At 43.5% G+C, this 25914-nt stretch overlaps 2 protein-coding genes and 1 pseudogene across 3 annotated transcripts; 2 read left to right on the top strand and 1 right to left on the bottom strand.

Moving 5' to 3' along the window:
• Nucleotides 1–2991: 2991 nt before the first annotated feature.
• Nucleotides 2992–5367, top strand: LOC136493033 (G-type lectin S-receptor-like serine/threonine-protein kinase At2g19130). Its single transcript, XM_066489062.1, has one exon. The coding sequence runs from the start codon at nt 2992–2994 to the stop codon at nt 5365–5367; it is 2376 nt and encodes a 791-aa protein (XP_066345159.1).
• A 3252-nt stretch (nt 5368–8619) lies between these two features.
• LOC136493209 (upstream activation factor subunit spp27) lies at nt 8620–12334 on the top strand. Of its 2 annotated transcripts, none has more exons than XM_066489270.1 (3): nt 8620–8859; nt 8963–9181; nt 12117–12334. In XM_066489270.1, exons 1-3 carry the CDS (start codon nt 8635–8637, stop codon nt 12243–12245), a joined length of 573 nt encoding a protein of 190 aa, XP_066345367.1. In that variant the 5' UTR covers nt 8620–8634; the 3' UTR covers nt 12246–12334. The 2 variants fall into 2 exon arrangements, with proteins under 2 accessions (XP_066345367.1, XP_066345368.1); XM_066489271.1 differs by having other exon boundaries at nt 8719–8859; nt 9000–9181.
• Nucleotides 12335–16391: 4057 nt separating this feature from the next.
• LOC136491874 (uncharacterized) lies at nt 16392–17932 on the bottom strand (annotated as a pseudogene).
• Between the last annotated feature and the right edge of the window lie 7982 nt (nt 17933–25914).

The raw sequence follows: 25914 nt of genomic DNA, 5'->3' as shown, positions 1-25914 counted from the left end.
CTGGTCTGGTCTAATTCCAACATTCATTACCCAGCCTCTCTTCCCTGACAAGTTAAGGGGTAGATCCTGGTCGATCTGTCCATGCAACATGCAAGGCTTCAAGATTTGCCTTTTCCATTCCTAAGTTTTTGCTTGGTTGCGTCCTAGAGCGCGCGAGAGGCGATCGATGAGCAAGCCCTTGGCCGTGTCGCTTAGGGCGAGGAGCCGGTGTGAGTGAGTGTGAGAGTGTGACTGGAAAGGAGCGTGTCGGCTGTGAACTCGTCAACTCAAGCTGCGTAGGCGACGGTGGGGCCGTGGTTAGGCAGGGGCGTGAGGGAGACAACCAGGGTATTGCTTTCAGAATACTGCTGTAATCATGTTTGTCAAACACATCCTAATCATATGTGCACCTAATTTCATATATGCATTAGTATTCATATGTGAGGGTAAGTTTAATATTTGCTTGATGCCGGCGAGGACATGCTATCTTTGTTCTTGACCGAAAAAAGAATACCCCGAACAATCTTTTAGATCCCTGGTTTGAATTGGGTGGAGTAGCTTTGTTCTGTTCTGACTGCTCTGCTGCCTCACTGATTCCATTTTCCCAAGTCACTACTTGGACTCTCAGACTATGATTTATTTCCTGTTACCATCAATTTCCTCATCAGTGCTCCCACTATGAGCGTGATTCCATGTTCAAAGAGTCATAAGTCAGTTGTCCGTTGCCGACCCCTCAAGGTTAATCATGCTATCAATTACAGAGGGAACCAAAAGAAAAAGAAGCAGACACATTTTGTCAGATACAGAACCAAAGGGCAAAAGGCACAGATCTGACTGATGACTGATGACTAGCACTGATAAGAAATGTTGCGCCAAAAATTATAGGAGTGAGAATCAACCAACCATATACTGATATATTCCATCCTTCCATAATATTTTGCATTCTAGCTAATCTCACATACTAATAAGGATCAAGGAGCATTAAAGAGGAAAACTATTCTTCCATTGAGTAATAAGTACTTTGAGATACTCTTTTACAGTAACAGACATAGGTAATTTAGATTTAGGGGGTCACTTTAGACTATGTTCATAATAGAGAGCTATAAAAATGCTTCTAAAAAACAGATTCTATGGACATTAGTGTTAATGACGATTAGAGTCTACCGAATAGATAGCCGGGCATTTTTTGTGAGAATTTATATGATTTATCTTTTTTCTTGTCACTTCTAAACTTCTTACATGATACAATAATTTGCCGCTGATTATTTTGTAATCATGCATGGATCTTGAAGGTGGAGCACGTCTCCGGGATCAGAAGTGGTTTATTCTAGGAGTCTAAGTGTTCTGTACAACACTAGTTGGTGTATCCAACTATTGCTCATTGGAGGCCCTACAATTTACAATAAATTCTGATGAGGAGTGCTATGAGAAAACATACAACAACAACAACAACAACAAAGCCTTTAAGTCCTAAACAAGTTGGGGTAGGCTAGAGTTGAAACCCAACAGAAGCAATCAAGGTTCAGGCACGTGAATAACTGTCTTCCAAGCACTCCTATCTAAGGCTAAGTCTTTGGGTATATTCCATCCTTTCAAGTCTCCTTTTATTGCCTCTACCCAAGTCAACTTCGGTCTTCCTCTGCCTCTCTTCACGTTACTATCCTGACTTAGGATTCCACTACGCACCGGTGCATCTGGAGGTCTCCGTTGCACATGTCCAAACCATCTCAACCGGTGTTGGACAAGCTTTTCTTCAATTGGCGCTACCCCTAATCTCTCGCGTATATCATCGTTCCGAACTCGATCCCTTCTTGTATGACCGCAAATCCAACGCAACATACGCATTTCCGCGACACTTAGCTGTTGAATATGTCGTCTTTTCGTATGCCAACATTCTGCACCATACAACATAGCAGGTCTAATCGCCGTCCTATAAAACTTGCCTTTTAGCTTTATCTGTCAGTAGACTATAATCATCATCGTCAATAATAGATATTGGATCTATACAGTTTTATAAAAAGTTATCCACCTTCATTTGTCATTATGAGAAAACACATAAAGTAATCCTTTTGCATCTAAACTACCCACTTTTTTCATTATGAAAGATAAATTAAAATAACCACCTAAATTCGTATGTAAATTACTCGCCTTTGCTATTATGAAAGATAATTAAAATAACCCCCCTCAAATTTGTATGTAAATTTCTCACATTTGCTATTACGAAAGATAATTTAAATAATCCTAAAATTTTTACATAAATTACCCACCTCTGTCATTAAAAGATAATTTAAAATAACCCTCTAAATTTGCATTTAAATTACCCATCTTTATATTATTATAAAATAATGCAAAGTAACCCCTAAATTTTTATCTAAATTCAAACACAATCATTAACGTGTGGTCCAAATTGGATTAAAAAATCGACAATTTGTGAAGTAGTTTTTACTTCGTATGTGAAACCATTAGTAGGATGTGTATTGCCTGATTGGTTAAGTTACATTTGCTTCACGGAAGCATGCGAATATTGGTTGGGCATATAAAATTGAGTAATCTTATAATTACTTTCCTTGTCTTGTGAAGTCGTCAAGTCAAGCAACCGTGTGTAAGTAAGGCTTGTTCGGCTGGCTGTAAAGCCGCTGGTGCTGATTTATATGGCTGATTTTTTTAGAGAGAAAAATACTGTACCATGAATTATAAGCCAGCGAATAAGCTGGCTGATAAAACCAGTCGAACACTCCCCGGTCAAAAGTGTGTGGGCCTTTTAAGTTTTTGTTTTGAAGAAATGGACGTTTTAAGTTTTGTTTACCTCCGTGGTCCGTGCAAGGTAAAGAAGAAATGGGAGGTGGACCGGGATGGATGGCGTGGGCTCCCTCAATTTCTATAAAAAACGACATCGTCTCTTGCATTCTGCAACTGCAATGCAATCCAGCGTCCACCATCACCACCGCGCTAACTTGCGAGCAAACCAACTTCTCCCATTCATCTCCCATCTTCTGATCCACTTCTCTCGTCATGCATCTCCTCGCCGTTCTTTGTGGCCTCCTTTTCTCCCTGCACACTCCTCCTACATGCTCTGCGGCGACAGATACACTCTCACGTGGTGGCTCGCTGGCCGGAGACGAGAGGCTTGTCTCCAGCAACGGCAAGTTCGCGCTCGGCTTCTTCCAGACCAACAACAACAATTCCACGAACACCACCTCCAACTCATACCTTGGAATATGGTTCCACAAGGTCGCCAAGCTGACACCGGTGTGGAGTGCCAACGGGGACAACCCGGTCTCCAGTCCCGCCTCACCGGAGCTCATGATCTCCGATGACGGCAACCTGGTCATCATAGCCCATGGCACCAAGGTCTGGTCTACCCAGGCCAACATCGCGGCCAACAGCACCGTCGCTGTTCTGCTGGCACACGGGAACCTTGTCCTGCAGAGCTCCTCCAACTCCTCAGACATATTCTGGCAGAGCTTTGACTATCCAACCGACACCCTGCTACCCGGTGCAAAACTGGGCAGAAACAAGGTCACCGGTCTGAACCGCCATTTTGTTTCAAGAAGGAATCTGAATGACCAAGCTCCTAGTGTCTATTCCATTGGCCTAGCTCCTGGCCTTGATGAGAGCATGAGGCTGTCATGGAAATCGTCTACAGAGTATTGGTCTTCTGGCGAGTGGAATGGCAGATACTTCAACGCAATACCGGAGATGTCGGATCCCGCTTACTGCAATTACATGTTTGTTACCAATGACCAGGAAGTCTACTTCTCCTACACCTTGGTGAATGAGAGCACAATATTTCAGGTTGTGTTAGATGTCTCTGGTCAATGGGAGGTGCGCGTATGGGACTGGGACAGAAATGATTGGGTCACATTCAGCTACTCTCCAAGAAGTCAATGTAATGTCTATGCTGTTTGTGGAGCTTTCACAATCTGCTCTAACAACGCAAATCCGTTGTGCTCCTGCATGAAGGGCTTCTCTGTAAGGTCGCCTGAGGATAGGAAACTGGAGGACATGACTGGTGGGTGCATCAGAAATACTCCATTGGATTGCAACGACAGCAACAAGCGTACAAGTATGTCAGATAAATTCTATCCTATGCCATTCAGTAGGCTGCCCAGTAATGGCATAGGTATACAAGATGCTACAAGTGCAAAAGCATGTGAGGGATTTTGTTTGAGTAATTGCTCTTGCACAGCGTATTCCTACAGCCAAGGTGGTTGCTCTGTTTGGCACGACGATCTAACCAATATAGCTGCTGATGACAGTGGGGAAATTCTCTACCTTCGTCTTGCTGCAAAAGAGGTGCAAAGTGGGAAAGACCATAAACATGTAATGATCATCAGTGTTAGTGTTGCTGTGGGTGTAAGCACTGTCACCTTAGCGTTCATCTTCCTAATTGTGATTTGGAGAAGCAGTAAGCGATCTAGTCATCCAGTGGACAATGATCAAGGTGGCATTGGGATCATTGCATTCAGGTATGTTGATATGAAACGTGCAACTAACAATTTCTCGGAGAAGTTAGGCGCAGGTGGTTTCGGTTCTGTTTTTAAAGGGTGCCTGAGTAACTCGGTTGCTATAGCTGTGAAAAGGCTAGATGGTTCCTACCAAGGACAAGGAGAGAAGCAGTTCAGGTCTGAAGTGAGCTCAATAGGCATCATCCAACATGTCAATTTGGTTAAGCTTGTCGGGTTTTGTTGTGAAGGTGATAGGAGACTACTTGTGTATGAGCACATGCCAAACCGTTCCCTTGATGCCCATCTGTTCCAGAGACATGGTACCGTTTTGGGTTGGAACATTAGATATCAGATAGCTCTTGGTGTTGCTAGAGGGCTAGCATACTTGCATCATAGCTGTCGAGACTGCATAATACATTGTGATATCAAACCACAAAACATACTTCTTGATGCATCTTTCGTTCCAAAAATAGCAGATTTTGGAATGGCAAAATTTCGTGGGAGGGATTTTAGCTGTGTTCTAACTACAATGAGAGGAACTATTGGATACCTTGCTCCTGAATGGATTAGCGGAACAGCTATTACATCGAAAGTCGATGTTTACAGCTATGGGATGGTTTTGTTGGAGATCATATCAGGAAGGAGGAACGCGGGTAAAGAAGCTTTTACCGATGATGACCATGCTAAGTGTTTTCCTGTGCAAGTCGTGGACAAGCTTCTCAACGTAGGCATTGGAAGCCTTGTGGCTGCAAACTTGGGTGGCGATGTCAACCTAGATGATGTTGAAAGAGTCTGCAAAGTTGCATGTTGGTGCATTCAGGATAATGAATTTGACCGCCCTACAATGGTTGAGGTAGTACAGTTTCTTGAGGGCTTATCTGAGCCTGATATGCCTCCAATGCCAAGATTGCTTCATGCTATTGCTGGTGGCTCAGCTTGATGTTGTAGAAGTACTTTTTTACATCAGCAGAATTTGGATCAATCCACAGATACCTTAGAGATAGATGTCTTCTAAAGAATGCTGATGTACGTTATACATGTTACACCTCTTTGTAACCATATGTGTGGATGACCTTGTAAAAATATATTTTTGGTGATTATACTATGTTGGATCTTTGTTTACGTACGTCCACATATACTAAGCAGTAAGCACTACTGCTACTGCACTAGCCAACTGGTGAAGTTAGCATAACCTCTGCTATCTTCAATGCTCATATCGATTTAAGTTTGTATCAAAAGAAGTTTTACTTTGAAGCCACTCAAGTTTAGAACTATAGTAATGTGGTGGTAGAACTTTACAGGTATGCTGATGTATGGGCAACTAACAATAGTTTAGCCCATAAGTGGTGAAAGTATGTAAAGGCTAAGGCTGGTTCATGTAGTCTAACTATGATTTTTAAATAGTTTTAAATTAATATTTTAGAGTAACTTGTGTACAACTATGCTGATGTATGGACCAAGAGAGGAGCAAGAGCAACGGCGTCATGCCCGATCGTCGATAAAAAAATATCTAACGCCAATTTTTTCGTGGCCGAGTGGGCAACGATGGGTGACGGCAACGCAACATAATGCAAAGAGAGGAACAGGAGCAGCTATGGAGGCAAGGGACTAAGGACGGGTACAATCGTATCCGGATTAAGGAAAGAGAAACACAAGCCTAACACTCATAGCCTCGTCGACACGACTGGGGTGAGAGAAACACAAGCATGATGCTCGTTTGGTCGATTGGCTGAACATGCAGGCTGAGGTTTCTTTTCCCACGTACACACCCTTAACGGATCATTTTATCCTTCAGCATGTTCGATGGTTAGTTTCTGGGTTGATTTGGGCTGGCTGGTGCTGGTTTATTGTGAGAGAAAAACACTGTTGGCTGGCTGGTTTGGGCTGGCTGAATCCAACCAGCGAACAGGCCGCTTGTCTATTAAATAAAAAAGCATTTAAAGTGTAAAAAGAGACCGGTTGTTATATGTATTAGACTCTAAGGGGTTGCTTGGATCAAAAGATTTTTCTAGGAAAATCAAAAGAAATGAAAAGGTGGGAACACGAGTCGAGCAGAGCGTTTGAAACAATGGAAAACACCTTTCCTTTCCTCTGGAACACTACTGCACCTCCTTTACAATTTCGCGCGAAAGCAAAAATCTACTTCAACCTTTGGTTTCTAATTCCTTCGCAGAAGCCCTAGGTGACTACGCCGTTAAATTCATTGGATGGGGTGCATTACCATGGGTAAAAAGAGCTAGGTAACTTTCAGAGGCAGAGCTAGGATTTAGGGGGGGGGGGGGGGGGGGGGGGGGGCATTTAAACAAACAACAATCATACATGATCAAATGCATACACAACAATAGTATGGATAATATCCAAATAAAAGTTTATTTTACGGTATACTAAAAAAAACAAAATATAGAAAGACTAATCCTAGACAATTATGGAAGAAGAACAAGCAATTAAAGTGCTAATTAGCATCACTACCTTGCTAATTGAATGAATAACTAGCTATTTCAGGGGGGGGGGGGTGTTATTGTGGAGGCACCAACGTGTTGGGGGTGGCAGACTGGCAGGCCCCAGACTATTGATGTGTAGTTTGATTCATTGTTTTCCACTGGTAACTATTGATGTGTAGTTTGATTCATTGTTTTCCACTAAGTGCTTCACTCAGCTGCTCTCCTGTGTTTTGATTTTTTGGGTTCCAAACACTCTTTTTCATTATATTCCTACATAATTTCCTTTTCTATATTTTGCTAGGGTGCCTGTATCTTGCTTTTTTTTGTTTTTTCTTGTGCCTCTGTTTTATATCTTTGTTCCAAACAAGCTCTAAACTTGTCTATTGATGACTTGATTTGATTTATAGACAAGTTTTATTAGACTTGGAAGAAAGGAGCACGATCGGCGGTGAGGGAGACCGAATGCCTTGCTAGTCGATAGAATATAAATGAGAGGCGAGGGCAAAAATATCTTTTCACATGGCTAGGAACAAAAAAAAAGTTCTTTCTCTAAAATAAAGGAAAGAATAGAAAAAATGTAAAAGATGAAGCATAGGGAGAAAATGTCTAAAGCAAAAGATTCAACGTCTCTGGTGTCAAATTTTGAAATACACATGAATTAAATGTTAAATTCAGCAAAACGTGCGAATTGAGTCCAAACTTTGAAAATCTCTATATTTTCATTTGCTTGATGAGTAATTTCATTAGCTTTTGTTCCGTAATGCTTGGTTGAGAACGTTCGGCCGTTCGGAGGGACCCCAACCTACGCGGCGTGATAATAACCAAGAAAAAAGAGGCGTACGTAGTTACAGTCAGACGGCCCGCACCTATCCTTTCTGCGGGTCAACGCTTAGGAGCGTGTGCGGCCACTCGCTCGGTGTGGGATGCATGCGGTGCGTGGGGCCGGTGCATGCATGGTGTGATCAGAGAGTGCGCGGTAACCAGAGAGAGAATGACTAGCCCAGTGAGCTTGTGAGAGGAACAGAGACCCGCATCTGTATGCACCATTTGCTGCTCCCGTGACGGGTGACCATGGCATCAAGCTCCGCACCAGCTTATGTGTTTCAGGTGTATGTATGTTTCTGTTTCATTTTGAATGTCGCATCTGAACATTGCATATGTTGCAATTGCTATACACGTATGTTACAAGTGTGTTTTCCCAATGTTTCAGCTGTTTTATCTGGATGTTGCATATGTTATAGTGGCTATACACGTACGTGCAAGTGTATGTTCCAAATATTTCGCCTATTTCATACGTATATGCAAATGCTTTGTTTGGATGTTGCATATTTCGAGTGGTTATACACATATGTTGCAAACATATGTTTCAATTATTTCACCTTGTTTCAGTACGTTGCATTACGTGCTGCTCCCACACGCTCTAACTCACGAACAAGCACGCGCTGCACCAGGTGCCCCTGCACCAACAAGCATGGTCTCCCACGGTTGAGCATGCAGCCAGCTCAACACATGTGCATACGCGCCGTGTTCTCTCCCTCTCTCTCACATTGGGACACGCGCACTGTGCTCTATCTCCCGCGTTGGGGTACACACTGTGATCCCTCTCTCACGCATGTAGTTGAGGCTCTCTCGCATTAGGACACGCGCACTGTGTTCTCATACAGGAGCGCCATGTTCCTTATCTCTCTCGCATGCAGCTGGACGAGCGGGAGGCGTGAGGTGCAGCAACAGCGGGAGGCGTATGTAAAAAAAAAAAAGACGCCAGCATGGTTTTTTTTTTAGGAAGAGTAATCTCTTTAGCTGACTGTACCCCGGACCCATTGCGCCCCTCTTGCGCTTCTCGTCCCACCCGAGCGCGGCGGCGCTCCTTCTGCCTCCCCCAGCACCGGCTCTACTCCACCCCGGCGTCGCCCCCTCCTCCAGACCTCCCCACCGGCGCCACCCTCACCCCGTCATTCCCTCCTCCACTGAGTGCAGCAAGTGCTGATCAGGTGCATGAAACCCTGTTTCGGTTTGATGTATTCGACAGAATTTGTGCTTGGTATTTGCGTTGATTTGCTCCGATTTGTTCTATTCTGTGATTGCCTCGGTTAGCTCACTCTCCTTCGAATCCGGAGTCACTTCTTCACAGTGGGTGGGCGGGAGATGGTACTGAGGCGGGCGGCGGCCGAATGCCCCAAGAAGGTTGCGGGGCTGATGGATCTGGTGAACCTGTCCACCCAGTTGCGAGAGTTCGCCGGGGGCCGGTCCCAAATGTCCCATATCTCCTTCTTCCTCCGGGTCTGGTCGTACATCAAGGACAACAAACTTCAGGTACTACTTCTTCCAATCTATGCGTATAGCAATAGACTGGGCCCCTTCGTTTCTTTCCGAAGAAATCTGTAATTAGTCGCTAAGGTTGGTGCTCCGTGTTAGCTGGGATCATTATTTATTGCGACAGGATTTGATTGCTTGCTCGTCAGAGTTAATTTGCACTGACCTTGGATAGAACATTGATTGGGGGAAAACATGAAGTTTTGGGCTAATGGGAAAACAGCAGAATGGCAGCTGATGCTGCCAACAGTTCGTGAGATGAGAGTTCAGAATATTATTATTATTATTATTATTATTATTATTATTATTAGTATTATATGAAGAGATTATGTCATTTCCAAAATCTAGGTAGTGTTTACAGGTGTGGGAATTGATCTGTGCGGTGCCGAATGACGTTTTGATAATTCAGGACTTTTGTCCACTTTGCCACTATATGCATAAAAATGCTTAATAATGCTCTTCTGTGTATTTATAGCTTCTACTTGGTTAGGATGAGAACCTTTGACGTTTGGGTTCTTGATAGCTTAAAGGGGCGTACCCAGTGCAGAGAGCTCCCGCTCTGTGCGGGGTCTGGGGAATGGTGTTAGTGGCAAGCCTTACCCTCGCCTGTGCAATGCGAGGAGACCGCGACTCGAACCTGGGACCTTCCGGTCACAGGTGGTAAGACTCTACCGCTTGCACCAGGCCTGCCCTTCGGGTTCTTGATAGCTTAGCATTTGAAATTTCACTCCCTTCATGCTGCTTGGTATTCCACCTGTTTCCAGATCGTCCACGTGAACTGACAATTTAGGTGCACCGTTATGTTCAGCGCTTTAATTTAATTTGGAGCTGATAAAGTAGTTATGTTTCCATGTCGAACCCCGTCTATACCTGGTTAAACTCAGAAATATGCCAACTATGGGCATTTGTGGCACTTTGACATATGATTCTTACATTCGGTATATCACTTCCATGTTTCTAATCTAATACCCCTTAGTGGAAACCTTCAAGCATACTGTAACATGTATTGATTCATAGAGATCCCTCATAAGAGGCGCTGAGCAGTGGTTTATGTAGCTAGATAATTCCATGCTTAACATCAATTGTTCTGCCATACTCCTCGTGTATAGTCGGCCGTGACAATGCTAATGTGCTTGTGTTATTTCTTAATGACTTGATTTACAAACCTATGGGTAGGGGTTGTTTATAGTTTATTTGACCTCTCCCTCTCCCTTGTCTATTATTAACTCACACATCCCCTTCCTACTGTCGAAGGGTATGCTATTGTCTTTTCTTGCTCCAAGCCCAGATCATCCTTTACCACTGTAGTGTGCCCTGAGGCCAAGGGTGGGGTCCCTCAGTCGACATGGCATCCTGTTCATCCTTCGCACTTTTTAGAGGGTGGAGTGTGAAGACCAGAGACTGCCTTCCCTTGAGGAGGGCAATCTTCTGAGGCCTAACTTCATCATAAGGGTCTCCACCCTTTGATCCAAAAGCTGACTCTATGTTGGCCTCTGGATATCTCCTTTCGACACCTCTTTTGAAAGGTCCACCCTTCTATCGGTTCCTTCCTTCCGCGCATGTTGGGGAGTGCCTTTGGAACTTTGGCCAACCAGTCTTTTTGGTCCTCTTTCTATTGGCTCATCTCATTGGTTGCCCTAGGAAGATGGAGGCGATCCACTTTCCGATTGGCTAATAGCCAACAAACTACAAATCAAATCTCCTAAGGAGTAGTTAACAAAGCAACAATTCAAACTCATCCAAGCTGATGATAACCAGGAGTGGACGATGATGCCGATGGCTTCTTCCCCTGCATGTAAAGCTGTGTGCAAGTAAATGATAGTTGACGCCATAGCAACAGTTCCACCACTGACAGCGAGAAAGGTGAGCGAGTGGCCTAGATTTGGGGCTAGGGTTCGATTTGCATATGATCTACACAAACAAGCGATAGATTCACCAACACATCGTATTAAACAAGCAAGAAAAAAGAACAGGGGTTTGTGATTCTGCAGGAGGTTGCTCATTCGTGTTTCTGACTAGTGGTGCAGAGACATGCCAACGTATGGGTTTAGGGTGACGATGCGCTTCGAGGCGGAGGACAGCCGCGGGGTGAGGTGATGCTGGCGATGGTTGCGCTGTGTTATGTGGGGGCGACAGTACCAGCACCCAGGGTAGCAGGACCCCGACTACGGAGTTCATAGCTCGGGTTAGTAATGGCACGGGGTTTATCCCCTCTGCGCCCAATTGTGAAGGGGATGAGATTAAGAGAGAACAGAGAGATTAGGAATAGGTTTGTTCTTGCTTGATCTTTCCTCAGCCGATTACAAAGTACAAATAGGAGTCTCTTAAATTCCCAGCCCCTCGATTCTAACCCAGCCATTAATCACTTCCCTAACCGGCTGCTAATTGCTATTGATTACAGCCGCCTGTTGTGCATGCGCCTCCTTGGGTCCGCCCCTGGCGGCATCTCGAGCCCTGGAGTGGCGCTGGTACTGTTGCCCCCACATAACACGCTGCTGCTTTAGACATTTCGAGTGGAAGGCGAAGATGGTGGTGAGCGCGACACGTGTCTGCACGAGCAAAATGTTAGGTCCGGTTCTCAGCGATGCAGAAAGGTGTGGGCATGTTTGGTCGAGCGTGGGAGGTGCGTAGCGCTCATGTGGGAGCTAAACAGTGGGCTGTTCCTTTTACCATGTAACGTAAAGCCTAAGCCGACTGAAAAATTAGTCCAGGCTCATGAAAAAGACTGCAGAGATAATCGTTGGTTTGGTCCGTCCTCCGCTTGTCTTGCCTCTTCTAGGAGCTACAGTAGGACTAGGAGAAAGTCTATTTCACTCCTAGCTATTTCTGCGAAAATGAAGAACAGTGTTTGGTTTTGCTACAGAAACAAAAATTTCTATTATGTGGCTTCATCATTATTTCCTTTTGAGATGGTAACAACTATCCTGATTTGCAGGACCCGACGAATAAGAATATTGTGATATGTGATGAGAAGTTGAAGACTATATTATTGGGTAGGTCCAAAGTGGAACTCTCTGAACTCCCAATGATTGTTAAGCTTCATTTCCCAAAATTTCCAAGGTAGTGACCACATGGTATTGTGTATTGAAATTTTGTGGGAACTTGATGGGATAGATGAAATCATATATATGTATTGTTTTGCTGAAATTTCCATTTATCGGCTGCCAGGAGTGGAACGAACGATACAAGTTCGCTGATTAGTTTGCTTGTCTTTTTGATAACCTGTTTCAAGTATCAGTAACTATGCTTACGGAAGCGCACGGTCGCCCAGCCACCCAGCCCTAGCCTCGGTCACACTACGCTGTCCCGAGTGGATTTTTCACATAGGTCCCGGCCGTAGGAGGGTGTCAAGATTCGCGGCTGGGGCGGGCAGTGGCGGACGAGCTTGCTCTTCCCCTCCTCTGCCCACAGCTCTGCTCCTGCCATGCTCCTCCGGCCGGGAAGCAGGCGTCTCGTGCTGCTCCTCCGGCTACCCCCGCCCCTGGCCAAACGGAAGGAGAAAATAGGAAGAGACGGAAGCCAATGGAGAACAGCGTCAGCAGGGGATAGACTCATGATCAAGGGTCCCAGGGTCTCCTTAGAATGCTGAAATTCTTTTTATTCTTATGTTTTTTTTTTCATGTAAAATTGCTTGATTCCATTGAAATTTCCACAAAATTTTTACGTTGCAAATAGGCCTTAAGTCATCTTAAAAGAATATTTTCTTTTAAGGAGGATTCAATCATCTTGTCCGGCTGACATAGGTCATGTTGCTTGACATAGGTCTTTGGCCTGTTTGGTTAGAGGTCTGGACCTTGTCTGACAAAAACCGATGCTTGAGAATTGCCTAAAAAATTAATGTTTTTTTGGGGCAAGTATAAAGATGTGGTTGGTGCCTTGGACCTGAGAAACTAATATAATGATAAAATATGATTTCTAGTATAATGTAACTTTAACATTTATGAATATAAATAATACGAGGATAAATAAAAATTTTAAATAAGCAATATAAATAATCATAGTCTAGATTGCAAAATAAACTTTAATATTTCATGAACAATAAAAGATTCTTTCTATGCCTTGGTGGACAGTAACGTAGCAAAAAAAATAAGCTGTTATCATTCAGCTCTTTGCGGACCCAAGCAACTACCACTCCGTTTCAAAAAAAAAAAAAACTTGCCTTTTAGTTTTGTTCTAGTTAAACTATCTTAAATCTTTATTAAATTTATAAAAATATCGATATTTATATTATCAAATAGACTTATCGTGGAGCGTACATATTAAAGTACGGTGATTTTCTTTGCTTGTCCTTCGTACTCCTGTCGAGCCCATATTTTGTCGTTCCTCGGTCTTTTGACTCTTTTCATTCCTCAGTCTAACCTTTCTCCTTTTGACTCCTACTGCGGCCCTCTTACTTTGTCTTTTGGTTTATTGTCTTCCTACACGCTATGTTTGCTGCTATTTTCATAACATGATAACATACGTATCTGGAGCTATAAATGTTAGAGAATATTTTTTCTCAATTTAGTCAAATTTTAAGAAAAGCTGACTTCGGACAAGTTTTGTTTTTATGCATTACTATTACTATTTGAATAAGTAACCCCATGGCGCCCAACTATCCAGGGGGACACCTTTCTTCTCCGAGCAGCAAACTACTTTGCCAATCGCGGATCACTATGCGTGTCTTTATTCTGCTGGGAGCAGCACTACATCTCTTCATCCTCCACACTCCCTCGTGCTCTGCTGCCATCATGGAGGCACTCTCGCCCGGCCAGTCCCTCGTGGCCGGTGACAAGCTCGTCTCCGGCAACCGTAAGTTCACAGTCGGCTTCTTCCAGCTCACTGGGTTGTCACGCTCCCAAAATTTCTAATTTCTAATTTTAATTTTTAAATAGATAACACTAAATAATACATTGGTTTTAATATTTACATAAAACTTTTCAAGATTAGTTTAATTTAGCGCAAATTTAGTCGTAGAAAAATATGAATTTTTAAACTTTTCCGAACTAATATGACGGGCTTGTTTGTTGATGTGATGTTGCTTATTGCTTGACTTTGTATTTTGAGCGAGTAAAGTTTTAAAGCGCGTTTAGTAAGTCGTTTATCTTTCTCTAGCTTGTCTCTATCTTTTCCTATAATTAAATAACTGCTTTCTTTATCTTAATCTTTTTTATTGGAGTTCCAAAAATCTTTTCCTTCTATTCCAAATCACTTCTTTGAGTTCATCATCCATCAACTATATGTGAGAACGTCCCGGGGATTTTCAGGCTTTTTCTGGAATTCTTTCCCACTTTTCTGCGAGCATAATCAAATTTATAGATGCTCTAAGATATCTTTTTATAAGCTCCAAATATTTTATTTGGGTTCCTCATGTTCTAAAATGACTGAGAGAATTTTTCCCAAATTTTTGGAGCATTCGGAGTATTTTTCACGGCCTAAATACCAATTCCCCATTTCAGCACTCAGCAGATGCAGTCTGCCATTCTGACGCCCACTACCAAACAATCAAGCTTATGCTACTACTACTCTCATGCAACCATGCGTTTGCAAACGTCTCCATTGGACAGAACAACATCTTTGTTGCTGCACGCACACACGCTTGATCTCTATGGAGTACTATTCGCTAAATGCAACATCATCTGCTGATTCCCTGTTCGGATAGGGGCTATTGCGTTCTTGCCCCTATTTTGACGTTCAATTATGATTTTACCTCTGTTTCTGTCATCGTTGTGATTTTACCCTTGTTTTTTGAAAACGAAGTTTAAGTTTACCCCTACTCTGGTAACAGCAAGTAACGGTGTTAAATTGGCTCAGTAAGGACAAGTTTGCCCATGCGAAATTGCCCCCACTTATCTGAATATATTGTGATTTTACCCCTATTTTCTAAAAAAATTGGCAGCATAATTACACAACTTGTTACCTATGATTCCACACAGCATGCAAATATAGATAGATAATATCACATCAAATGAAAGTGTAGCAAAAGTATCTATACAATATAAAGCCTCATCCAACATACAAGTCCAACAAAAGCGGTAGCTAATAGTGAGATATTACATGTTCAGTGTCATACATCATATTCATGCATCTATTCCCAACAATGCACCCAACCTCCCTCCTCTTCCTCTTCCTCTTCCTTCTGTTCCAGCCCCTTCTGCTCCTTCTGTTCCAGGTCCTACACTTCCTCTTCCCCTTCCCCTTCCCCTTCCCCTTTCCCTTTCCCTTCCCCTTCCTCTTGCACTTGTAGTTGCACTTCACATGAATGAAGAAAAATGTTTCAGTAAACAAGTTGACTAAATAAGCATTTTTTTCAAACAATAATAACTTTCTAATAGAAATTCTCTACTATGAAACTTTGTAAAACACTAAAACATCAAAACAAGCACAAGTTACAAATGGCATAGAAACAACCTAAAGATATGACAAGGGAAACCATCAACATTTAGAGCACTGAATGATCACTTCAAAACAATCATAGGCACTGAAGGTAGCTCGGTGTGGCAATTTGACTGTCAAGCCTTGTATCAAGGCAGTCCAGCGGCAACTGAGGACCAGGGCCAGACGGGTTTGGCCCAAGCTTCTATCTTGTAGCCTAGGAAACGGTCAAGAATAGCATCATGTGCTTCATGGATGCCTTTCACAGAGAAGAAGTGCAATTGGAAAGGGTGAACATATCATACATGGTATTGTTGCCAAAAAAAAGCCTGGAGCAACAACAGTCTCCGCTTTCAGACCCATCTGCCTTCAAAATTGCTGCGTCAAGATACTGACCAAGGTCCTGACTACAAGGCTACAGTCACAAATCAAGAAGCTTGTTGATCTAGACCAGACTGGATTCATCCAAGGTCGATCCACACTGCTCGATCAGTTTGCAAACGCCACTGGACAACAAATCAACTATAACAAGAGTACAACTGCTCCAATTCACATGGATGAAGAGACTGCTGGCTCTACTGCTATGCAAACATGGCCGACTAACCATCAACATTTAAGCTGGGCTGGTTTCAGTTGCTACTTCTATTATTGATTTAAATTCAAGAAATACTTACAATTGAATAAAAATCTACAGTTGTAATGATCTTTTGAGTAGTCATTTAAATATGGCAGGCAACAAACATTAAATATGGCAAACAACCACAACTACAACTGTATCATCTTTTGAGTAGTCATTTAAGTATGGCAGGCAACAGACACTAACGAAATCCTCTTTTGAAATACAAATGAGCACGACTCACATTTTTTGTGAAGATGGTTCATTTTGAGAAGATGAGCGATTCTTCTTTTGACTAGCAGTTGGACCTCCTTGGCAATGCTTCGCTATATGGCCTAGTTCATTACATTCAGAACATGGTCTCCTTTTCTTACTGGTGGTGGCCTCATCATAGGACTTGATCCTAGAATTTCTTGGTCTTCCTGGTTTCCTTCTCAGTTTAGGCTTCTTGATTTTATAGCCCAAATCAACATATGGCCAATTATCCTTGGATGTCATTGGATTGAAAGAACATGCATATGCCTTTTTTAACCGATCAACAGAGAATGTTCATGCACAAAGTCATCCATTCGTACCTCTCTACTAATCTTAGAAATGAAAGCTAAAGCATGGGTGCAGGGCTGTCCAGTTACTTACCAAGCCCTACAACTACATGTTTTTTGTCCTAAGTTGATTGCGTACCTGAATCTGTTCACAGTTACTTCAGCTGTTCTAGCCCCACATATCAATACCTCGTGGCTCTTGATACTCTTGGCTTTAGCATTTAGAGCATTGGTCACAACTGGAATGATTGTGCCTGACATTTTACTAGCAAGCTTGGCTCTCAAAACAAATTTCTCAATGATCATTTGTCTTATCTTGTCATGCATATCCACAATTTGAAAATCCTTGGTTTTGGACACCCAACTGTTAAAGCTTTCAGAGAGGTTGTTGTTGATGTAATCTACCTTGCATTCTTCCCCAAATTTGCTTCTACTCCACACAAATGGATGGTTGTCATCCAACCAGGATAGTGCACTAGGATCCTTCTCCTCTATGTTTCGCATGAAGTACTTGAACTTGTCATTTGTGAAGCTCTTGGCAGCTGCCCACATATTCTTACCATAAAGCTCACCACTGTACCCATTCTTCTTCATGTTCTTCCACAAGTGCCTCATGCATTCTCTATGTTCCACTACTAGGTACACATCATGTACAGCCACCTCAAGTCCTTTGCCCGCATCTGTACTAATGACCAAGCCTGTAGGAGTACCAATAGCCTTCTTTAAGTTTGTCACAAACCAAGTCCAACTTTCTTTAGACTCGGTCTCAATCACACCATAAGCCACTGGAAATAAGCAATTTTGACCATTCACTGCAACAGCTGCTGCTAACTGACCCCTTCCCCTTCCAGTCAAGTGTGTGGCATCCATGGCAATGTAAGGCCTACATCCTTGCAAGAACCCATCAATGCATGGTTTAAGAACAACAAAGAACCTACTGAAACACAAATCACCATTGTCATCTTCTTCGGTGTCTATGTCAACGATGCTGCTAGGTACTACTTTTAGAAGCTCAGCTTGATAAGTTGGTAGCAAGTTATAGCTATCATTCCACTTCCCATATATGATGTCCATTGCCCTTAGCTTGCCTCTGAAAACTCTATCGTATGGAACTTCTATCGAGTACTTCTTCTTGAGGCTATCTTGCAACTCCTTTGGTCTCATTTCAGGGTCTTCCCGCAGTAAATCGACAACTCTTTCAGCTACCCATTTATTGGAGGCCATTGTTTCACCACAATTGTTGAATGAACCACAAGTATGCTTTGGACCACTAGTCTTAACCTACAAAAAAACAGCAAGAAAAGAACCATTTTATTAGTAAATTGTTGCACACTAATACTTCTTACTTGATGCTGAATGTTACAAAAAATTTGAAATCACCTTGCAACCAATGTACTTTTTACTTGTAGATGCAAAAAACTTCTAGTTGCAACCCTGATTTGCTCTCTTGCATATGGCTCTAAATCTGCTCTTGTCCTTTTTCACAATATCAAAAGCATGATCATTCAAGATGGCATGATGTGTAACTGCAGATTTGCACTGATCCACGTCTGAAAACACCACATTTACATCAATACATGGATTATCAACATCATATGAGAAGGGTGGAGGGTCATATTCATCATCATCATCAACAACAACAACTGGTTCATCGGGATTAAACTCAGGGTCAGAGCAATCATCACAAGAATCAGAGGATGCAGCCAAGTCACTATCATAGCTGCTATCACTTGCTGCCACAAGTGAATCAGTGTCAGAATATATGCCCTCCTCATCAACTCCTACACCCTCATCATGGTGTGCCCCTTTTGCTTTGGATTTGGTGGCTCTCTCTTTTTTGTTTGTGGATGTGGCTCTCTCAGCAGTGTTTATCTCATTGGTGGACACTCTATTCCTTACAGAAGGGTGGCACCTACGTTTTGTTGGTGAAAATTGCAATGGACCCTCAAAATCATTAATTTGGACATTAATGTACACCTTTCCCTTCTCTTTATTGAGTTCAAACCACTCAATCAACTGCTCATCAGTTTTAATCTCAATAGAAGGTCCTCTAGAAATTTCATCCAATGCACACCATAAACTTATGTACTGTTTTGAACTCCACATGTAGTGCCCAGCTATGAAATTAACTAGCTGCAGTAGGTCAAAGCTATGCATGTCAACAACTTGAGTAGGCAAGGTTCTACCCTATTGCCATGATTTTGGTCCCCCATCAGGCAAACTGAAAAATGACAGAACTCTAACAACAAGGCTCATATCCATGTGATTTGGCCTACAAATCACATCACCGAATACATAGTTAGCTAAATCGCTCTACAGACAGAAACTCATTCTTCCTACAGATTGATACTAATTTTCCTACAGACCAAATCACATGAGCTCCAAATCTTACCTAATCTCTTCACCAACGTCGCATAAATCCATCTCGCCGGGCTCGCTGCTCCTGTCCTCTCATGGCGTAGCGCTTGGAGGCCTGCCCGCTCGGGCGCCTGCCGCCCGACCATGCTGCGGCATGCCAGAGTGCCCATGGTCAGGCGCAGGTGCACTCTCAATTCAGTGATTCACACGGCCATACATGTAGTGCATTGCAATGCAATTGCAGTGCAGTGCAGTGCACGGCTCCGCGTCGTCAAGTCAAGATAGCAGCAAAAACAACTCGGGGAATCAGAATTCAGAATGATGGCCCGATGCAACCTTCTCCGCACCCACCGGGTCGTGCAACCGGCAGTGCAGCAGTACCACGGTGCCGTACCCTCCACATCCGAATACGAATAGTATGTTAGGGCTTGGGCGCACGGTTTCGCACAGCAGGAAGAGAAGACCAAGGGGAGGGGCGTACCTGGTGATGCTCGTCGCCGACGAAGGGGCCAAAGTAGCAGCGACGGCCGGCCCGGTCGTCTGTGGATGGGGGGTTGCGCGCTCGCCGCCGCCTGCCGCCTGGCGGGAGGGAGAGATGGGAATGGGACGGCAGGAAGAGAAGAGTGAATAGCGAGCGACCCGTGCCTCTGTTTTTTTCTGAACATATGACGAAGAGAACGAAGAGATAAGGGGCAATTTAGTCTTTTGCCTTTGTGTTTAGATATTTTGATTTTTTTTGATTTATTTTTTTCCAAGTGCATTTAACGGTCATCCAAAACAGGGGTAAACGGAGCTTTCATTTCATAAAAGTGAGGGCAAAATCACAATGTTACAAAAAATAGAGATAAAATTATAATTAGACACACAAACAAGAGTAAGAACACAATTTCCCCTTTCGGATACATACACGCATCCGGCAAGTTAAGCATCATCTCCCAATACCAGTAGCTAGCGGTACGGTAATGCCCTGTAGCTCTTGTTCCTCCAGCTTTTCATTGTTTTCTCTCGCTCCTTCTATTGAAATCAGAATTCGAATCGATCAATCAGGTAACCATAACAGTAAGTCTTCTAACCAATAATTGTTATTCTTTCCTGTTTGTTTCCAGGCTTCCAATAACGTCCTCTCAAGGTAACAAGTTTAGTGTTAACTTTGCATTGTATCACTATTTTGTGTTATCGCAGCAAAGCTTTCTCGCGGCGTGACCGGTCAGAGCACTGAGCTCTGGGACTCTACCGCCTGACCTGGATTCCAAGCCTAGCACCTTCTTATTTGAAATCCATAGGAGAGTCTTATCCCATGGTCCTTTTTTTTTATTTTTTTATTTTGTGTTCTCACAGATTTAAGATACAATCAGTACCAATTAAATTATATTTTCCCATTGGAAGTTAGGATCACAACTATATTTACCCACAACTTCATCTCCCCATCTCTCTGCACCCTACAATACTCTCTTCTTATAGCTAAACACCTGGATAGCATCAACAAAACCAGCTATATGTTGTCCCCGCTTGGCTTGCAACATTATTATTTTTCTCTCATTTTTCATTTTTCATTTCAAATTTCAAATCTTCTGTAACTAAAATAGATTTATTACCAGGATGTGCCACTGAGAAATCCTCTTGTGGTGGCCTTGGCCTCTATCTCTCTTTCATCGATCGGTTCTTCCAATGACTCGCGCACACATGCACACATTCCTAATTAAATATTCTGCTATTTTTCCCTTTGTCTCATTGCTGCTTGTTTAGTCTTTTCTTTAAAATTAGTGCCAACAAAATTTCCGCAGCGGAGAATTTATCTAGTTCTATATAAATTGACGTGTGGATAGACACTTAGTTTCTTGACATTAATTAATTAGGGCAATTAAATAAAGTACGTCCCGATTTCTTTCATGCAGAATATATACGCACCTTTGGAACGTAGGAAACTTTCATGTTTATATTCTGTACACAAAATATAAGTGTCTCCTTTTAGAATCTAACGTCTTTCATGCAGATTATAAACTTTGCACTATCCAGAATATATCCTAAGGGAATTGGATTTTTTTTTTAATTTTAACACTTTTTGTAAACTAATTATAAATCTAACACTGTCTGTTTTTTATTTTCAAAACTAACACTTTTGGCCGCGCCTATTGCCATGGTGTGCCGCGCCATGCATGGTGGCGTCGCAGGGAGCTGACGTGGCGACGATCGGACCGACTGACCGTTGACGTGGCGAGGCCTGCCGTGCCACCGATCTTGGCGTGACAGTGCCGCACCCTGATCCGTGGCGCAGCAGAGCCGTATAAACACCCCGTGGCCAGCCTCGCCTGCCCGAGCAGCCTGCCCGCCCGGCCGCGCCTGGCCGCTGCGCCCGCGTTTGTCCACGCCAGCCCGTCGCCGCGCCACGAACGTCTGCACGGCACGGCCACCGGCCGCCCAGTGCAGCCGGCGCGCCACCGCCTCCGGCCACGCACGGCGGCTGCGCGCCGCGCCCGCCGAGGCCAGCGCCCACACCTCTCGCCCCAGTCTAGCGCGCCACCGCCGCGAGGACGAGCGCCGCTGCCGCGAGGTACTCCCCTAGTGTAGTTACTATAGTTAATAAAGTTAGTATAATTAGTAAAGTATAGTTAGTATAGTTGGTTAGTTTAGTTAGTATAGGTAATATAGTAAGTTAGTATAGATAGTAAAGTTAGGTAGTTTAGTTAGTATATTTATTGAGTCTAGTTATATATTGGATTTAGTTTAATTAGTTGTTGTAGTTAGCCTTGTATAGATGCTAATATTAGATTAGTTAGTATAGTTATAGTTAGAATAGGTATTAATATTACTATGGACATTACGTACGACGATTTTGATGACTTGATAAAGTTTCTAGAAATGCTTTTGCAGATGGATTGTTGTGTTAGAGTTTTATACGGAGGAAGTGTTAGGAGAGAAGATGGTATATTTGAGGATATGGAAGAAGAATTGAAATGGTTTGATGAATCTCCTAGCTTCAACGACCTTTGTGTCTGTTTGAATACAAAGTTTGGCGGTGATTTCACACTGAAGGGGAGGTTTAATACTGGGAAGACTAGGGCACACTATGTCCTCATACCTTTGCGCGACCCTGCTCACTGGTCCCGCTACACTAGGGTGCTCTAAGGTTTCAATGTGCCCATGGCTAAGGTGGTGGTGGAGAATGGGTACAGGATGCAGGAGGGCTCGTCCATTGATGGTTTTGGAGGCAATGAACAAGAATTGGGGGTCGAAGGGGAAGCAATTCAGGATAACATGGATTTGGATGGTCAATTGACATAGGAGTAGTTTCATTCAACTGCAGTAGGCTGTATAAGCAATGACTTCGATGTGAATGAGTTCGAACGGGAAGAGGAGGAGCAGGAGGAGGAGGACAGGATCGGTGATATAGTTAGCAGTGATTCAGACGATTCTAATGATGACCAAGGATGTACAGATGCTATGCCAACACTGGCTGATGCTATGCCAGTACCGGTTCATACTATGCCATTACCAGTACCAACTGAGGTTTTGCATGGTGTCCATGCTCAGGGTAGACTAGTCACAGATTTAGCAGCAGATGATACCTCCTATGATTCATGGGCCAGAATTAATGAAGCACAACAGTATGTTCCACCACCACCTTACACAGCGACTGAGCTTGAGCAACTAAGGTCGATGAACGTACCTTTCAGAGGCATTCTAAACTATAGGGATGCCAGCATGACGGATATGGCAGCTTGTGACACCGGTCTCCAGAAGTGTAGAAAATCATTGTATGACCATGAGAAAGAAATCCTTCGGAAGGGGATGATATTCAATACAATGTCAAAGATGAAGCTCTTCCTTCAGGACTATGCTGTGTATCACCACAGGCCGTACACCATCACTCATTCGGACCAGGAGTTGAGGTACCACGTGATATGCAAAAACGGTTGTATATGGAGGTTAAATGCACGAAAGAGACATAGTGATGGCAAGTGGAGGATAACTAAAGTTGTTGAACCCCACACTTGCCTTGCCCGTCGTATATTAGGGCTCGTTGTTGACAATTATCAGCAGCTCACTGCACATTACCTTGCCCATCGTATATTAGGGCTCGTTGATGACAATAATGACATTTCGGTGTCTTCTTTACAACAGTCTATATCTGGCTTCGTTAAGTACGATGTGAAGTATGGAAAGGCTTGGCGTGCTAAGCAAATTGCCCTGGTGATTCAATGGGGTAGTTGGGAGGAAGCATACAACAGGGTGCCCTACATCTTATGTGGAATGTATTACTACAACCCTTGCTTGAAATGGTTTATGGACACCGGAGGGATGTGTTTTCGGGACCCATTGAGGCATGTCCTCTATCGTGTGTTCTGGTCGTTCGTGCAAACGGAACATGCATTCCAGTTTTATTGGCCAGACGTACTTGTTGATGGCACTTTCCTGACATGAAAGTATAGGGGCACCTTGATGATGGTTGCTGCTGTTGATCCTGAGGACCAGATAGTACCCATGGCTTTTGCTTTGGCAGAGGGAGAGAACAATGAATCATGGTCATGGTTCATGTGGCTTCTACGTGTACAAGTGCTTGGCCCATCTCGCACTATATGTTTGATCTCAGACCATCACGCAGGGCTTCTTAATGCTGTAGCTGAGCATATAGATGGGTTCCCACCTCTAGTGCATAGATGGTGCATGAGACACTTTGCCGCTAATTTCTGGCGGCATCAGTAGAAGCAGGAGGTATGTGACAAGGTAAAGGTTATATGTTGTGCACTTATAGAGCACCAGTTAAAGGAGACAAAGGAGAGAACTAGACAAGATGATAAATGAAGCGGAAAAGGCCTGGTTAGAGGCACAGATGGAACAGAAGGCTTAGTGGGCGTTAGAATATGATGAGGGGGGTTTCAGGTATGGCATCATGACCACTAACTCCTTGGAGTCCTTCAACCGTGTATTCACAGGAGTTCAATCGTTGCCTGTATCTAGAATTGTTGAGTTCTCCTTTCATAAGTGCAATGAATATTTTGTGAAGAGGTGAGAACTTACGCAGAGGAATATAGCTGAGCTGGGACATTTTGGAAAGGCCAGAGCTGAACATTTGAAGGAGGCCGAGGAATTGGCCAAGCAGCACACCGCCGAGCCATATGGACCCCGCTGCCATATCTTTAGTGTATGGGGCAAGGGTGGCACAAACTTGGGCGGCGAACGTTATGGTGGACGAAACTACCGTGTTGATCTTGAAAAGGTAGAGTGCAGTTGCAATGTCCCTCACATCATGCATGCCCCTTGCTCTCATATGATCACGGCCTGCAGGGTTCAGGGTACAACTATGAGGATCTGCCATATATGTCACACTTGTATCTCCATTCGAACACTGTTAGTATTTGGGAGATGAGCTTTGAGCCATACCTTGACCCAACACAGTGGCCACCTTATAATGGTTATGACTACATGCCGCATCCGGATCTAATGAAGGTAGGGAAGGGTAGGAGGAAGAAGAAGCGACTCAAGGGGGACATAGACGCTATGAGAGGGTATGTCGAAGACATGTACGATGGGGGAGACTTCAACGAGACCCATGGCAGGAATCTTTACTCCGTTTGCAAAGAATCTTGTCACAAGGCTAGCAGGCATAGAAGACAAGGGCAGCAGGTGCTTTCATATTATGTTCGTATTGCATAACAAGTAGTTCAAATTTTGCAATGATACATAATGTTAATTTGAATACTCTAACCCTTTATTTATCAATTTGTAACAGGATGACCCCTCCCACGCACACTAGATGTAACCCCCTTCTTGAAATAGAGTATGATTACCCCCTTCTTCCACCGGACGATGAGGTTTCCAAGAGGCGCTCGAGGGATTCTTATATTCCTGGTACTTAGTTTGTTATGTCGAACTTATGTCAAACGAATATTGTCATCTGAAACTTGCAGACTCATAAACCAATGAAAATGTTATGTGGCAACTTGTCGTCCATTTATTTGCTTCATATTATTTCAACTTGCACACGGTCGTGGCAGCACTTGTAGTTGTTTGCAACACCGACAACGGCTCAATTGAGGTTGGTCGGTTTCTGTGAGACGGTAAGTGTGAGTGGCTAATACTACGCTCACTATGTCCGTCCAAGTATTGATGCACATCTACGCACCTAGAGTACGGATTCTATAGGCAAATGGTATAACCATAATAGGTATATTGTGCTGGTCTACAAATCCCATGCTCATAAATAAATATGATGCACCAGAATCAAACAACACATAAGCTAGATAGAAATCAATGGTGAACATACCAGCCATCACTGGTTCATTTTGCAATATCTGCTCAGCCTCTGTGAAATTCACCTGTCTAGATCAACTGACTGGCACTTTCTTCTTGATCACTGTCCGCTTGACTAGCCTGGAGTTAGCCAATGACTGAGCAGACTGGGCCGACTGGTTTTGTGGGCACTCTCGAGGATAGTGGCCTTCCTTGCCACATTTGAAACAAGCACCAAGCTTGTTCCCCAGTCCTTGGCGAGGTGAGACCTACTGTCCCTGAGGCTGCTGAGGTTGCACCTACTGAGTGGGTGCATGATACTATGTAGAAGGAGCCTGAAAAGTCTGCTGAGGCTGTCAAAATGAATACCCGCCTGAAGATTAATAGGGCATCCGCCTAACAACTTGTACTTTCTGAGTATGGGGGTGACTAGAAGACCCCATAGCCACCAGCTTGCGCTTCCATTCTGCTTGGGAATCCTACTGCAAACCCTCCATGGCGATGGCAACATTCATCATCGCCCTAAAGGTCTGATAGTTCCTAGTATACAACTCCTTCTGTAAGCTGCAAGAGAGGCCATGATAGAAGCAGTCCCTCTTCTTCTCATCTATATCCACATGAGTTCCAGCATA

The sequence above is a fragment of the Miscanthus floridulus genome, chromosome 11 (assembly GCF_019320115.1).
Source record: "Miscanthus floridulus cultivar M001 chromosome 11, ASM1932011v1, whole genome shotgun sequence".
NCBI classification, from domain to species: domain Eukaryota; kingdom Viridiplantae; phylum Streptophyta; class Magnoliopsida; order Poales; family Poaceae; genus Miscanthus; species Miscanthus floridulus.
Note: the sequence above shows the minus strand (reverse complement) of the source record. Positions and strands in the feature narration are given on the sequence as shown.